The sequence below is a fragment of the Scyliorhinus canicula genome, chromosome 2, assembly GCF_902713615.1.
Source record: "Scyliorhinus canicula chromosome 2, sScyCan1.1, whole genome shotgun sequence".
Classification (NCBI taxonomy): Eukaryota; Metazoa; Chordata; class Chondrichthyes; order Carcharhiniformes; family Scyliorhinidae; genus Scyliorhinus; species Scyliorhinus canicula.
Genome location: NC_052147.1, coordinates 170,192,391 through 170,208,750, shown reverse-complemented (window position 1 = coordinate 170,208,750; position 16,360 = coordinate 170,192,391). Strand labels below are relative to the sequence as shown.

At 48.3% G+C, this 16,360-nt stretch overlaps 1 protein-coding gene across 1 annotated transcript in view; it reads left to right on the top strand.

Annotated features, from left to right (window-relative positions):
* The window catches only part of kcnh3 (potassium voltage-gated channel, subfamily H (eag-related), member 3), a 1,115,372-nt gene that overhangs the window by 874,516 nt on the left and 224,496 nt on the right, over window positions 1-16,360 (top strand). The window contains exon 8 of the mRNA XM_038789040.1: window positions 2,986-3,270. Within this exon, the coding sequence (XP_038644968.1) occupies window positions 2,986-3,270 (285 nt within the window). The remainder of the gene's footprint in view (window positions 1-2,985; window positions 3,271-16,360) is intronic.

Genomic DNA, 16,360 nt, shown 5'->3' with positions numbered 1-16,360 from the left:
GACAAAGCGGATAGTGAGAGGTTAAAAAAACAATTTGAAAATAAACTCATAAGGAATATTAAAAACATTAAAAATCTTTTTATAATTACATTATGAAAAAAAAGGATGGTCAGAAGAAATATTGGCCACTTGAAAACTTGGTGATATTGTCATAGAAAATAAGGAAGTGGTAGTATTTACAGTAGAGGAAAAGGTCAGCTTGCCAGACATCCCAACGATACTATTATTAAACCAGCAAATCAGACTGATCTAAATTAATGCAAGCAAAATAACAGAAATAGAGAAATTAACATAATTAAGAGTAGAAAATCCCAAGGACCAGATGATTTCCATCTGGGGTTTTAAAAGAAGTAGATGAGAGGGTTGTAGATGCCTAAACTATAATCTTCCAAAGTTCTCATGATTCGGGGACTGTTCCTTGAGATTGTTAAATTACATACGCCACTCTGCATTTTAAGAAAGATGACTGAGGACGACAAGGGAATGATTGGCCATTCAGACTAATTTGTATATAAATGATTTGGAACAAAATGTAGTTGGCCTGATTAGTAAGTTCGCAGACAACACAAAAATTGGTGGAGGTGCGGATAGTGAAGAGGATTGTCAGAGGATACAGCAGGATATAAACTGGTTGGAGTCTGGGGCGGAGAAATGGCAGAAAGAGTTTATTCCAGTTAAGTATAAGGTAATGCAGTTTGGAAGGTCCAATGCATGTAGGAATTACACAATAAATGGTAGAACTCTTGCGAGTACTGGCAGGTAGAGAGATCTGTGTGTGCATGTCCACCGATCACTGAAAGTGGCAACGCAGGTGGATAAGGTGTTCAAGAAGGCTTACGGCATGCTGGCCTTCATCGGTCTGGGCATTGAATATAAAAATTGGCAGTCATGTTGCAGCTGTACAGGATCTTAGTTAGGCTCCATTTGGAATATTGTGTACAATTCTGGTCGGTACACTACCAGAAGGATGTGGATGCTTTGGAGAGGGTACAGAAGCGGTTTACGAGAATGTTGCCTGATATGGAGGGCATTAGCTCTGAGGCGGGGTTAAATAAACTCGGTCTGTTCTCACTGGAATGACGGAGGTTGAGAGGCAACCTGATAGAGGTCTACAAGATAATGAGTGGCATGGACAGCGTGGATAGTCAGATGCTCTTTCCTAGGGTAGGAGAGTCAAGTAGTATAATAATAATTATTATTTGTAATTTTATTGTAACAAGTATGAAGTTACTGTGAAAAGCCCCTAATCGGCACATTCCAGCGCCTGTTCAGGAAAGCTGGTACAGGAATTGAACCCACGCTGCTGGCCTTGTTCTGCATCAGAAGCCAGCTGTCTAGCCCACTGAGCTAAACCAGCGCTCTGTATACTAGGAAACATGGGTTTAAAATGCGTGGGGAAAAATTTAGAACAGATATGCGATGCACGTTTTTTACACAGAGGGTGGTAAATATATGGAACGCGCTTCCTGGGGAGGTGGGGGGAGCTGGTACGGTAGTGGCAATTTTTAGACAAATATATGAATAGGGTGGGAATGGAAAGATATGGGGCGCGATTCTCCGCTCCCCACGCCGGCTGAGGGGAATATGGCCACCGTGCATGCGCGGGTTCGTGCCGTCAGCGTCATGACGTCAGCCACGCATGCGCGGGTTGGAGCCGGCCAACCTGCGCATGCGCGGCTGACGTCATTAGGCGCGCCGGCCGCGTCATTCTTGGTGCGACGCCCCTGCGGCCGAATGTTACGGAGTGCCGCTCCCTAGCCCCACCGGGAGGGGAGAATAGGGGGCGAGGAGAGGCCTCCGAGGCCGTCATGAAACTCGGCCGAGTTCACGACGGCCCTCCCGATTTTTCCCGGGAGCGGAGAATTCCGCCCATGGACTCTGCAAGTGCAGTCGATTTTAATTTTGGTTGGCACAGGCTTGGAGGGCCGAAGGCCTGTTCCTGTGCTGTATTGTTCTTTGTTCTTTGTAGACTAACATTTGTTGTCGGGAAATTTTTGAAGTCCATAATTAAGGACAAGGTGAATAAACACCTGAGAAATCTTTAACTGATCAGAGTGAACCAACATAGATTTGTAAAAGATCAGGCACACCTGACAAACCTGATTGAATCTTTTGAAGAGGTGACTGAAGTAGTAGACAGGAGAAAGTCCATGTTATTATTTCTTTGGGCTCACAGAGAATATTTAAAAGTTCCTCATAAGAAGCTGTTGGCCAAAGTTGAAGCTCATGGAATTGAAGGCAATTTTTTGACTTGGTTGTGAAATTAGCTGAACAGAAGGAGACTGAGAGTAGGGACATTAGGTAGGAATATCAATCGGCAGAATGTGACTCATGGTGTCCTGCAAGGTTCTGTGTCGGGGCCTTAAATACGGACTGAATTAATTAACAAGATAAATGATGAGATCGGATTCATCTTAGTTTGATTTTGTATATTTTCATCTCATTATTAAAGAAAGGAGGGGCCAAAAGTTCCAGATATTTCTGCATATGGTCATTGTTTTCATCTACTTTGGCCTGAGGACTCTCACCTCATGTGGCTCTCCAATTCAGACCATTCTTTTCAGTAATGAAATATTCTAGTTATTATTTGTAAGTATAAGTTTTAAGTTGATTTTCCAAGTACCATAGCCGGTGACCTTATGGATTTTGTACAAGAGGCAAAGAAGAGGTGGAATATCCAATTCCTTTTCCACCAACTTGTACTGATGTCACCAAAGTGTAGCAAAACTAAATGCAAGAAAGATAGACAAAGACCAGCAGTGACACAGATTTGTGACAAACCATAGGTTGTCCTAGTATTCTTAAGTTCCAACTGTATAGTTAAAGAACTCAAGATAATAGAATTGCAAAATATGCTTTGTAAAACAAAAGCTGTCCAAGACAAATTATCTTTCTGTCTTTCATAAATTTCTAAATATGTTCATCTAAATATGGGCCAAAGCAGAAATCACTATAATAAATACCCATTCCCATTATTTCTTTCAGGTTGGCTTCATGAGTTGGCAAAGCGGTTGGGAACTCCATACGTATCCATTTCTTCATTGACTGTCTCCACCTCCGTGAACTCCACGATCCAGACCACCTTCATTAACACCAGCTCTAGAGATAACAGTTCCAGTTTTGAACTGCTTGGTGGTCCCTCAATCCGAAGCTCCTACATTACTTCACTCTACTTTGCACTCAGCAGCCTAACCAGTGTAGGCTTTGGGAATGTGTCGGCTAACACTGATGCTGAAAAAATCTTTTCCATTTGCACCATGTTAATAGGAGGTACGTTTACATATTTTTCTAGCATAAGCACTGCATCTTTTTTTCTAAGTCGAAATGCCTGCACTCATTTGGGACAGAACGCTTCCTAAAACCAATTACAAACCTATTGAGAGTTGAACAGAGCTTTGTTAACATAATTGCAGCAAATATCAGGGGCTGGATTCTACGCCCCCGACGCCAAAATCGCGGCCAGCACCAGGACGGAGAATCCATTTCCCCGCACGGAATCGGTACCGGCGGCGGTTGCCTGATTCTCTGGGCCCCGAAAAGTGGCAGACTCGGAGAGTACACCACGCTGTATATCACCTATCTGTGGCCATTGCTGGAGGCCCGTCCCGCCATTCTCCGCCCCCGACAGACTGAGGTTCCGACGGCATGGATCTAACATGGTCCTGCCAGTCGGGATACTAGCGTGGCGGCTGCGGACTCAGTCCGCGACCGCCCTGGTCGGGGGCGGGCCGATCAGAGGGCGGGGGGGGGCTTACATTTTTGGGCAGGCGGTCTGGGGTGGGTGCATGGCTGATCGGGGGCACGATGTTTAGGGTCCAACCCCCCAGTCTGAGTCCGCCATTGAGCATGGTGCTGGAGGCCGTCGCCGTGCGCATGCGCGGTCTCTGGGGGCCTGTATGTGCAGCAAAAGCTGCTAGTTTCATGCTGGTTCACTGCTAGCCTCCTGCAGGGCTAGGAATATGTGGTCCTTTTACACCAGTTTTTCTGGCGTGAAAGTCCACAGTTTTTAAGATGGTGTGGGGACATTGTCCCAAAACCCAAAATCAAAGAATCCAGCCCCAGAATTTTCCCAATTCAGACACTTTAGATTCAATTCAATCTCTATCCTAAAAATATCAATACAGTTTTAAATCAAAACAGAATTTACTGGAATGGTCTGGATTTTCAGTTGCCAGTGGGGGGAGCATGCGCGCAGGTTCTGGATCACACAATTTTCAAAGGGAAGAAGGGACGCAGGAACCTACACCCCTCCAGCTAAGTGTTTACTGAGCTCAGTCATGAGTTCATTGAAAGGGTAGCTATGAAGGATAAAGGATGCTCAAATCAACTGGTGGCACCAAGTTGCTGTCACTGATATTGAGTGGGTTATATTTGGGAACAGTCAGTTGTAGGACTCCTGAGAGTGACATGGGTTCCTAGCATCAGTTGGGCTGTAGAGATTGGTAGAGGAAGCTCTGACAGGCAAACAATTGAGTGCGAGTTGAGGGAGCTAAAATAGATGCTGGGAGGATATTTCCCCTCATGGGGAAATCTGCCGACATGGATAGACTGATTCCCTCAGATCCAGGGGTTCACAAATTGTACACATGCAACCATCAAGGCACTGCCACTGCAGCCAGCGAGGTTCCTGAATAGAAAAGGTTTCCACTCCTAAATGTCCAGCTGACCTCTGGCCATGAAAAGTGCATCCTGTAAACATATAATAATAATAATAATCTTTATAATTGTCACAAGTAGAGTTACATTAACACTGCAATGAAGTTTCTGGGAAAAGTCCCCAGTCGCCACATTCCGGCGCCTGTTCCGGTACACAGAGGGAGAATTCAGAGCTCGGTTCCCGGACAGCTGCCATGATGCCTTTATCCTTCAGGAGTCCCAGGTGCCGGACATTTTCAGACTAACATCCAGATTTCACGTTTGTTCTTAACCCCCACCCAGTAGCCAGGTGTAGAGTGACACTACAACCAAAGCTTGAATGAATCTGCATTAAATAGATCATTGCATCTTGAAGATGCACCTCAATTGCATTGACCAGTCAGGTTGTGCCTTCCAGTATGAACCAGCCAACTGTCTCATGTGCTAATTTGCTGCACTATGCACAACATGGCAATACAAGGAGGACTGGAGATGGGTGATGAAGAGGACCTGCAATGCCACTCTTCCTCGGAGGAAGATGAGGTGGAGGACGGGGTGGAGGAAGAGGAGGTTGAAGATGGCACACCAGAGGCTCTGACTTTGGAGGACGTTCACTAAGGCCTTAACAGGCCTCACAGCGATCAGCAGGCTGGCATGGCTGCAAGGGCTCGTTAATTAAGTACCATTTTATTTAAATGCCTCTCAGCCCCTCTGACAGATCACTCTGTATCTCGCATTCCATCAAAGAGAGAAATTAGCATGCAAGCAAACGCAGCAAAAGAATCCCATTTTCACCCAAAACCATTGGGTTTGGGATCTCCACCATTAACATTGTACCACATCACAGACCATGGGACCCCACTGAACCCAAGCCCCCGGATGCCCCCCAACCCCCACATCTCCCGCCTCACTACCAGTCTCCCGATCTTCCATATCTCTTTTGATATCAACCAATAATAATACACAAGCCGGATTCAAGAACATTAATAATTATTATTACAGCAGAAACAACTTAACAAATTGTTCAGGTGACCATAAAGTGGAAGTAACAGCATGGTGCCTTACATTCCCATCCACTTCCACTCAGTGCCCTTCCACAGCTGAGAGTGAGGTGGAGAAACCTGCTCCAAAGGGTGAATGTTGAGCCCACACTCTTCACCCATGAGGAACTCGGCCCAAGCTCAAAATCCAGAGAGACTCGATAAATGTAATTATCTTTGGCGTGATTGTTTTTTGGAATTTTCACCCCAAATGCAAATCATGCCACTGGAGCCCAGGAACCTCACTTTAATACATTAGCATGTGATTAGAGTGCACTCTAACTCGACCTTAATATCCTTGACACGGAATATCCAACAGGCGTAAGTGCAACATCACGCCGGTGCCATTTACAACAGGTTTGGCCAGGCGTGAGGCAGCTGAGGATATCCTCCTGGGGGCACAGAAGTAAGAATAGTCCCGGGAGGTAGGTGGGTAGAGGGAAATCCAGGCAGTGCCCTGGCACTGACTTCTGGCACAGGTTGGCAGTGCCAAGTTGGCATTGTTGGGTTTGTATTTCTAGGTTGATAGTGCCAACCTAGCAGTGGCAAACTGTGCCGGGATCAGTCCCAGGGCCAGACCCACGTGGGAGCCCCATGAGTGGGGGATGTGTATGTGTATGTGTGGTGGGCAGAGGGGAGAGTGGACATTGTAAGAAGGGCATACTGGTGATGGATGTTGCGCGGGGGGGGGGTCCTCAAAACCTGCGTGATGTGGGCTGAGGGCCGTTAGACTGAACCGCTGGTCAGGGCGCATTTTAAAAATGGCACCCCGATCTGTTTGGAGCCAGTATCCAGCTCTAAGAGCTGATGCCCGACCAGAGTAACGGTGTAAACTACATTCACTCCTTCTTTTTGGTCAAGCGACTCAAAAAACTCTGAGAAATCCAGAATGCACCAGTCTCCTCACCAGAACTAACACTTTGCCATTTTTTGGTAAGATTCTGCCCTGGTCTCTGCATCCAGCTGAGAAATCTTGTGCTGGAGTTGCCCACATCCTGTGTCATTGCAGGGGCAGTCTCTGTCGCAGAGCCTTGAGGCAGGAATGGTTCTTGAGTCAGAGGGGATGAAGAGGGCTCCGATGCCCCTCAGAGGTGGCTCCCTCATCAGCCTCTTTGATTAACTCAACTCTTTCATATTGCTCTTTCATATTGGATGGGGCCCCCAGCTGGGAAACAGCAGGCATCCACTTTCTGCCCCATCAGCAATACTGAATGGTCCATGCTAGAGGAAGTGTCACTCTTTCTGTGTATGTCAGTGCACTGCTCCTGTACCCACTCAGAGTGGTGCTGCATATGGCTCTCCATGAAGGTCGCCACTATCTCAATGGGGAAGCTTGTGCACTCAAATTGTTGAGCCACGACAGAGCAAATGCACTGCATGGGCTCCATGTCTGCCTATGGCTCCACAATGCCTCTGTCATCTCTGACATGTTGGAATTATTTTGCCTCTGAGGAGCTGCAGAGAAGGACTCTTTGCTTGTGACACCCAAGGCTCCGCATCTTTGAATCTATAGAATCCTACAGTGCAGAAGGAGGCCATCTGGCCAATCGACCTTACAAAAGAGCAGTGCACTTCATGACCTCCTGTCTTTCCATTGCCAGTAACAATGGAACCCTCACCCTTAATAGCACTATCACCAACATTGGAGTCTGATTGTGAAGTCCGCCACACCATCACCTGTTCAAGATATCTGACGCTTGTTGTGAACTTGCTTTTCCTGCAGCATGTAGAGCAAATAATGGCCTGCATCAACTATTCCAGCATGGCACTGATAATATCTGCTGTGCTCCTCAGTGATCCATCGTCTCAAGTGCGCCACATATGTAAGGGTGGCTTACTTTCCATGATACAATTGACCGCTTGATCTGACAGTGTAAAGGAGAGCTACGGGCACTCAACCTGCTGAGTTCACGTGCATGCTGCTGCTTACATGATTCGAGACCTGACACCCAGATGTTGCTTGCCTTACCAGATCTTATTAGTTTACAGAATCTTTTCTGACACTGGACTCACGTTTGTCTGCTACTCCTCTGCTGCTGACCTCCATCGCCACCTCTGCCCAGGACCTTTTGGTGTCTCTGAGTGGGTTTCTTCTGCTGGACGCTAAGGGCAATATCTCCTGCCTATCAACAACTGCCTTGGTTAATGCCTCTAGAACATTGGTGCCACCCATGGTTACTGGCTCCCATTTCCAGGCCATTCCCAGAGCCGCAAAATGGATGCCAAATTCACCCCGGTGGTATTTTGCATTTTACAATGTGCCACTTCACTGATCCTGATGTAAGGTCGTTCAGGATCCAGAAATAATCTCAGGGTCAGCTCCATTGTCCCTAATAGAAAATCTTGTTCAACATTTCAGGTCAGTGACCTTTTATCAGAGCTGGAGAGTGTTAAAGGTCAAGTTTTCAAGAAAGTGTAGAACCAGGGAAAAGGGATCATATAAAGAGCAGAGGGGAGAGGTCCATGGGTGGAGGGCAAGAATGGTAAAATAACAACTGAGTTAATGGTGCAAGGAAAAAAGGGGTGACAATAAGAAAAAAATAGGTGCAGAGGAGGTGTAAGTAGAGGGGCACAACAGGGGCAATGGAAGCATTGAAAATCTAGTGAACAGGAGAAGGCTCCCTCAGCCCTAGAATGTGGTAGAGAAAGGTAGCCGACCTGAGGGATACAGACCACCCAGCCAGCTGTGTGCCAAGAGGGAATCTGCACCCCAAGAAGCAGTTCACATCTCCTCCACTCCCAGTGGTTCTGATGGTTGGGGGTCATGAGTTAAAGTTTAAACCATTGTTAAAACTGGAAGACTAAGAAGTACAGGATCAAATGTTGAGGTGCTGGTGCTCAAACGTTTCTTTTACTATTTTCCCAGCTCATTGCAAGTTTTCCTACCACCATGATTTTTCTTTATTCATTCATGGGCTTTAAACATCACTGGCAAGACCAGCACCTCTCACTCATCCCTAAGAACCCCCAGCCCATCTGCTGCAGGTATGTCTACCTGTTGGGAAGGAAGTCCCAGAATTGTGACCCACTGACTCTGAAGGAAAGATGATATAGTTCCAAATCAGGGTGGTGCGTGGCTTGGAGGGAATTCTGCAGCTGGGGGTGTTCCCACGTTCCTGCTGCCCTTGACCTTCTAGGTAGGTCACAGTTTGGAAGGTGCTATCAAGCTGGCTGTTTTATCTTAGATGTGGTCAAGCTTCTTATGTGTTATTGGAGCTGCATTAATCCAGATAAGTGGAAAATATCCAGTGCACCCTTGACTTGTGTGTTAGGCAAGCTTTGGGGAGACAAGTGTTGAGATACTCACGTGGCAGAATTCCCAGCCTCTGACCTGTTGTAGGCACAGTATTCATTGGCTTATCCAGGTAAGTTTATGATCGATGGTAACCACCAAGATGTTGTGAGTGGAGGATTCATCAATGTTAATCCCATTGAATATTAGGGGGAGACGGTTAAATTCTTTCCTGTTAGAGATGGTTCCCTCTTGTGTGGCATGAATGTTACTTGACACTTGTCAGTCCAGGCCTGAATATTGTCCAGGTCTTGCTGCATGTGGGCAGACTGCTTCAGTATCTGAAGAGTCTTGAGTGGTACTGAGCATAATGCAATCATTGGCAAATATGCCAATTTTGATCTTATACTGGAGGGAAATCCATTGAAGAAGTAATTGAAAATTGTTGGGCCTCAGACCTTTCCCTGAGGAACTCATACAACAATGTCCTGGGGCTGAAATGATTGATCTCCACAATCACAAACACCTTCCTTCGCACTAGATATGACTCCAACCAGTAGAGATTTTTCCCCGATTCCCATTGACTTCAATTTTGCTCGAGCTCCTTGATGTCAGTCAAATGCTGTTTTGATGTCAAGGGCAGTCACTTTCACCTGCTCTCCTGAGTTCAGCTCTTTTGCCCATATTTGGACCAAGGTTGTAATGAGGTTTGGAGCCGAGTGGCTCTATCGGAAGCCAATAGTACATGAGAGAGATTAGGCTGAAGTTCCAACAATAAAAAAATGCTTTATCTTCAAGCTTACTTTGGGCAGCAGATAGAAAAATGTCGGCAGTGATTTAAAGCAGGCCAGAAAACCTTGGTATGGTATGGCAAAAATTACTTGGAAACTTTACTGAAGAAAGAGAATTGCATTCCAATTTAGTAATGAAATGTAAGAGCCCATGTGGCCTGAGGCTGAAAAATTAAACTTACCCAAACTTACAAAACTTAATTGAGTTGCCCTTCTTTTGACCTTTTACTGGCTTGATTCAGATTGGATTCATATCTCTTGTTCAAACACAGACTTCTCTTCTTTAAATGTGATGCCAACCTGGAATTATAAACATTGAGCTGAGTCAGGTTCGAAGTGTTGGCTTTCAATGTAATGGCCTTGGGTTGAGCGAAGAGTAGAATCAGCTTAGGTCAAACTGAGGACCAATTCCCTCATGCTTTGTGAATATGTCAGTGTGAAGGCATGAATGCCAAAGCAATGAAATTATACTGTAATGTAATAGCCTACGAATGTTTAACATGTTGACTTCAAATTTTATTCTTAGAAAAGGCACTAATTTATTTATTTTAAGCATGTTTTCAAGGAGCAAAACAACAGAAATAGCAGAGTAATAATGGAGAGATAGTGTCTATTTGTATGCTATTTCACATAGTAGCATTGTGGATAGCACAATGGCTTCACAGCTCCAGGGTCCCAGGTTCGATTCCGGCTTGGGTCACTGTCTGTGCGGAGTCTGCACATCCTCCCCGTGTGTGCGTGGGTTTCCTCCGGGTGCTCCGGTTTCCTCCCACAGTCCAAAGATGTGCAGGTTAGGTGGATTGGCCATGATAAATTGCCCTTAGTGTCCAAAATTGCCCTTAGTGTTGGGTGGGGTTACTGGGTTATGGGGATAGGGTGGAGGTGTTGACCTTGGGTAGGGTGCTCTTTCCAAGAGCCGGTGCAGACTCGATGGGCTGGATGGCCTCCTTCTGCACTGTAAATTCTATGATAATAATCTGAAGATCATAGGTTTCAAGGTGCGGGAGAGCTTTTCTACAGTTCTCAAGCAATTCATGTTTGATGAGTTATATTTTGCAAAAGTGACACAATTTACTGATTAAGCCTGGGTGGCAGTGATTACCTTTCACATGTCATCACATTTCATCGAAGTTTGTAGTCAATTGATAATGACTGTTTACACCCAACACAGAAATCATTTGTGAAAACTTCAACTTCTAGTTTATGTCGCGATAGTCTTTTCCTGAAAACTTTCTGCAATCTTGAATGTTTTAACCTCAGCTGGACTATCAGCCAAATGCTCTTGGCCTTCCTGGGCGAAAACCACTTTTCTGAGGACTACAGGAGTATCTATTTACTTATCAGAGCAATGTGCCAGAACTACAGTACCATGTGTAGAAATATAGCATTTTTACAGGATTGTAAAAATGTTGGCACTGAAATAGTATTTGTTGGGTTTATACTCTCTTCAATGAACTCCTGGAGTATTTAGTTATTGTTTGATTTGTCAGTTAATGTTACTGCAGCCGTGTAATAAGATCCCATGTAGATTATTAAGCGCTCCATGGAATCAGAGAGGTCTTTTAATTCATACTAGGTTTATATTGATTTCACAATATTATTTATCTGCAAACTTTAAATTGATTTTTTATATGTACTAAATGAGAAGTATTTCCAGAGCAAGGGGGTGCAATTTGACAACTACCTTGCGCCCGTGGCAATCTGAATTGGCACTGGGCGAATAACAAGAAAGGCCAAAATTGAGATTTGTACCCGGTACAAACCATTTTGTGATTCACCCGCGCCCCTCCCAATGATAAATTCCAGATCATGCCCAAAAATGATGAGAATATCATTAACCCTCATTTACATTCATTTCAATCTCATTACCGGGATTGAAGTCAAATGCAGAAGCCTCCCAGGAATTACCCAACTCGCCAGTAAGAAGCCATGCAGGCATTGTATAGAACTCCTTTTTAAAAACGCGAGCTGGTGCAATGGTTACTGAGGGGAAGTGAGGAGGTGAGTAGCCATCTCCATTTTCCGGCATGCAGCTCAAGGGCACCTGAGCTTGAGAATGCTGGAGCATTCCAGGTCGGGATTTGCTCCGGGCCAGGGGGGTGAGCGGCTTTGCATCTGTGAGGCCTTCAAGCACTCTTTAAATATTGTGGAGACCTATAACAAGGGCAACCACAGCTGCAGCTTGTCTGTCCTACCGGTCTCTTCCGGGACAGGGCCGTGCTGTGGCTTCCATCCTAAAATTCAATTTCACCCCCTTTGACTGTGAGCAGCCTCTAGCTTCACACCTGAAGGCTATTTCAAATGGGGAATTAGCCTTGTTAGTTGTATAGTACTTCACACTCCTCAATTCTCAAGCGCCTCTTCAAGGGCATACATGACTCAGAGGATGATTAATGCACAGCATGTCCAGCAACCCTTGATTTCTGAACAATGTGCCTGAACTCTCAGAGCGTCAAAACCATAGAAGCAGCTGCCAACAATCAAACACTGAAGAGCTGGGCTTCAGCACTGTGGATCTTCTCGCAACCAATGGGTAAGTGTGTGGATGAGCGGAGGGCACATCACTACGGTCTCCAGCTGAGGTCTGTGATCCAGGGGCTCGGATGAGTGTGCCGAGAAAGTTTGCCAGCACAACAGGCTCAATGGATAGCACTCTGAGAGAAGGTGGGACTGTAAAGGTGGGGGAGGGTTTGGGGATTTGAGGGTCCTGGGGTGGAAACCCTAACTGATTGTCGGTCTCCCTCCTTCTCCAATTCCTTGCAGATATAATGATGTCTGCTGGAATTCATCCCACGGCTTAGGAAGGCAGGCGCAGGAGATGGCAAGGCCAAAACAGATTGGTGACAACACCCCATGTGCAGGGGGCTGCTGCACAAGGTGAAGATCCGGCCAGTCATCAGACTAAGGAGGGACCCAGAAGGGAGACCCAGTATCGACACAAGGTGTACAGGCATTGTTGGTCATTCAATAAGCTGACGGACATCATGCGCTGCAGAAGACTGCATCTCAGTAGAGAGACAGTGCGGCAATGTGCCACATCCTTGGAGACTTGGCATATCTTGGAGGATGAGGATATCTGCTCCTGTGTCTCTGAGGTCATTGAAGCCCTGAATATTTATGCCATCGGTCATTCCAGACTTCACGAGGCCCTGTGTGGCATTTCACAATCTACACCCCACAGGTGTATCCAGGCGGTGATAGATGCTTTGTATTCCCTGGCATCCAATTATATCACCTTCCAGCTGGGCCAGGTTCACCAAGATACCCGAGCTGCAGAATTTGTTGTCATCGCCGGGATGCCCCAGGTCCAGGGGTCGATCAATGGCACGCATGTCGCCCGGCGAGCACGGGAATATCAGGGAGTGGCCTATATTAACCAAAATTAACCGGCCAACACTCTAAGTTGGCGACCGCAATGGAGAGCCTGGTGCACGATGTCAGCAGCATGAGTGGAGGTGTCCAAGGCGTGGCTCAGTCAGTGACGGCCAAAGCTGAGCTCCTCGGCAGCATGTCCGACTCGCTGGGGGGGCATCCCAATCCCAGGTGGACCTTTCTGAAGCTCTGTGAAATATGTCCCAGTCTCAGGTGGGCATTGCCGAGGCACTCCAGAGCATTTCCCAGTCACTGAGGAGCATCGCCGAGGGCGTCGACACCATGGTGCAGACATTGAGGAGCCGGCAGGGTTGGCAGAGCTGGCAGGGCCAGATGATGCAGGAGCTGCCGGGGCTGAATCCAGCTCCCCCACCATCCCAAGGTGACCCCCAGGGACCTATGGGCACCGATCAGGAGGAGTGAGTGCTGGATGCCAACCCGGAGCCAGCCTACAAAGTGGCAACAGTGGCTACCAGCTGTCTGAGCACCACCTGACTATGGCACGTCCTGGAGTCAGTCCTGAAAGAGGGTGGCACAGCGAGGTATGTGCCGCTGGCAAGCGGGCTGGGGCCCGATGGCCCCCAGAGGATTCCCGCTAAAGGCATCAAAAGCTACAGGATGTGGTAAGCAGCAGGCTGCCTCCACCTCTGGTATGTATCCTGGATGCAGCGGTAGAGCATGGTAGACTAAGCAGGTCAAGGATCACTGAGAAGGCACTATGGAGGGGGTGGGGAGGGCCGTTACGGGGGTGGGGGGAAGGGTAGAAGGGGATGGTGAGCTGAAGTGGTGGAGGACGGGTTGGAAAGGGGGTCAGCACCATCAGGGGCTAGGGGCAGTTGGGGACACATATGTACAGCTTTAAAAAACGTTGCATCTGAGAAATCTGACACTTCTGGCACTTTCTCGCAACAAGGGTCGACCCCACCCAAAGGCATGGCAGGCCTGGGTCCTCCCCCCAAAGCATAACACATGGAGATGATGGGTGTGGGCATGCTCTCAGCAGACAGACGGGAGTCAGACTATGGCATGGATTGAGGAGCTCCAGCGCTCAGCACTCAGCAGGTTATCATCATCCGCTGTCATCAACAGTGACCCATTGACAGTAACGACACAGTCTTGTCACCCTGGGCTGATGTCATACAGGGCGGTGGGGGGATCAGAATAGGTGGGGTGGGGGGGGGGGGGGGGGGAGAAGGGAGAGAGAGGATGAGGAAGGTAAGGGGAGGGGTGAGCCACATCCTATGTGAAGCGTGTGAGGATGTGGGCCTCCTGGCCTCCGGGCCCTCGCCGCTATCATCTTTCCTCCATAGTCTGGCTGGTCCTGTAGGTCCTCCTTGGGCTCTGCCTCCAGCCCCCCCCCCCCCATGGTCTGGCGCCTCGTTGTCCTCCTCCGCGGAGGTGGTCGCATGTTCCACCCCCGCCATTTCCAGCATGTCACCCCGCTGCTGTGCCAGGTTGTGCAGGGCACAGCAGACCACCACGAACTGGATGACCCAGTCCACCACCAGAACCGACGAGGCATCAGAATCAAATTTTGAGGAGTCTCATGCACCGCTCCATGACAGCCCGAGTGGCCGCATGGGCCTCATTGTATCAGGTCTCCACATCGGTCACTGGCCTCCATACTGGCATCATTAGCCAGGTCCCCTTATTCCCCAAGAACCAACCGGCCATCCTAGAGTGAACCTTGAAAAGGCCGGGGCTGTTCGACTGCCCCAGGATGTAGCTGTTGTGTACACTCCCTGGGATGCATGCACACACATGCATGATCCTCATGTGGTGGATGCACATAAGCTGGCCATTCAAGGAGTACAACCCCTTCCTGCGCATGTAGGGCACTCCTTGATGGCCCAGTGCGCATAAGGCGACATTTGTGCCATCTATTACTCTCGTGACCTGGGGCATCCTACTGCCCGGGAACCTTGTTGGGCCTTGTCCATGTCAAGTTTATATAGTTTGCTGCCCAGGCAAACAGGGCATCCATGACATCATGAATGCACTTGTGGGCTGTAGCTTGTGAAATGCCAGACAGGTCCCCACTCGAGCCCTGGAATGATCCTGAGGCGTAAACATTCAGGGCTGCAGTGACCTTGATGGCCACCGGGAGTGGTTATCCCCCTCCTCCGCGTGGTGCCAAGTCCATGAGGACGTGGCACAGCTGCCGCACTGTCCCCTTGTTGAGGCAGAGCCTCCTTTAGTACACATTGTCCATCATCACTTCGAAAGATCAGCAACACCTGTACACCTCGATCCGTCACCAGCCTCCCTCTCAGGGTCTCCTCAGGGTGTGGGGCGGGCCCCTGCACATGGATCGTCGCATCGCGCCCGTGTCGATGCTGCTTCCGCCACCTTCTCCGGCATCTGGCCACCTGGCCTGCCAGCAGCACCGCGAGGGCATCCTCTTTGGAGTCCAAGATATCAACTATCCCGTGTAATAGCTGTAAGAATTTGGAGAGGATGGAAGACTGACAACCAGTGATGTCTTGCACCCCGGGACCTTCAACTCCGCTCCCCCTTACCCCCCTCTTCCCTCACATCCAACACACCCTGACATGCACCCCGGCTTCAGCGGGGGCTCCTGATCATCGGATTCCAGACCTTGTACCCCAGACACCTGCACGTAATGTTACCTGGACTGAGCGCTGGTCCCCTCCCGGTGCATACATCCACCCTCTGATCACGGAAATGTCCCTTGTTCTGGGGCTCAGCCCTTGGGTGTTCGGATGGTGGTCGCTGCGCCTGTGGTGTTCAGGCACAGCGTCCGGGCATCACAGTCTGATTGGGATGCCAGGCAATAACCCCTACATGCTACATGGCATGCCTATCCACAGGAATCCACTTAGGAGGTGTGAAGTGCTCATGTAACAGTTCCAATCCCCTATTAGCTATACGTGGCCAGAGGCCTCCACGGTTAATGGGAGTTAAGGATGGTCGGTGGGACAGACAGGCAGGGGCTGGAGTTGTTCGTGTTATGGGTCAACAGGATCCAGGGGTTGGCTTGGCAGACCCGCAGGCGCTGATCTACCACACTCCCCGCCCCCACCCCGGGGGTCGTTCCTGTAAATTGTATGGAGATTAGCTTTATTGGTGATTATTGATTTCCCGCCATGCGTTGGCGGGATCCCGATTTCGCCAATGGGAGGGACCAGTTAGATCACAAAACAATCGGTCCCTGGCATGGTCTCGATTTTGGCCTCTCCTGCAATCTAATGGGCGTGTCGTGCTTGAGCAACATGACCATTAAATCATTTAAGGTGAATTTGGAGGCGTGTTTCCCACTGGCCTTTAGG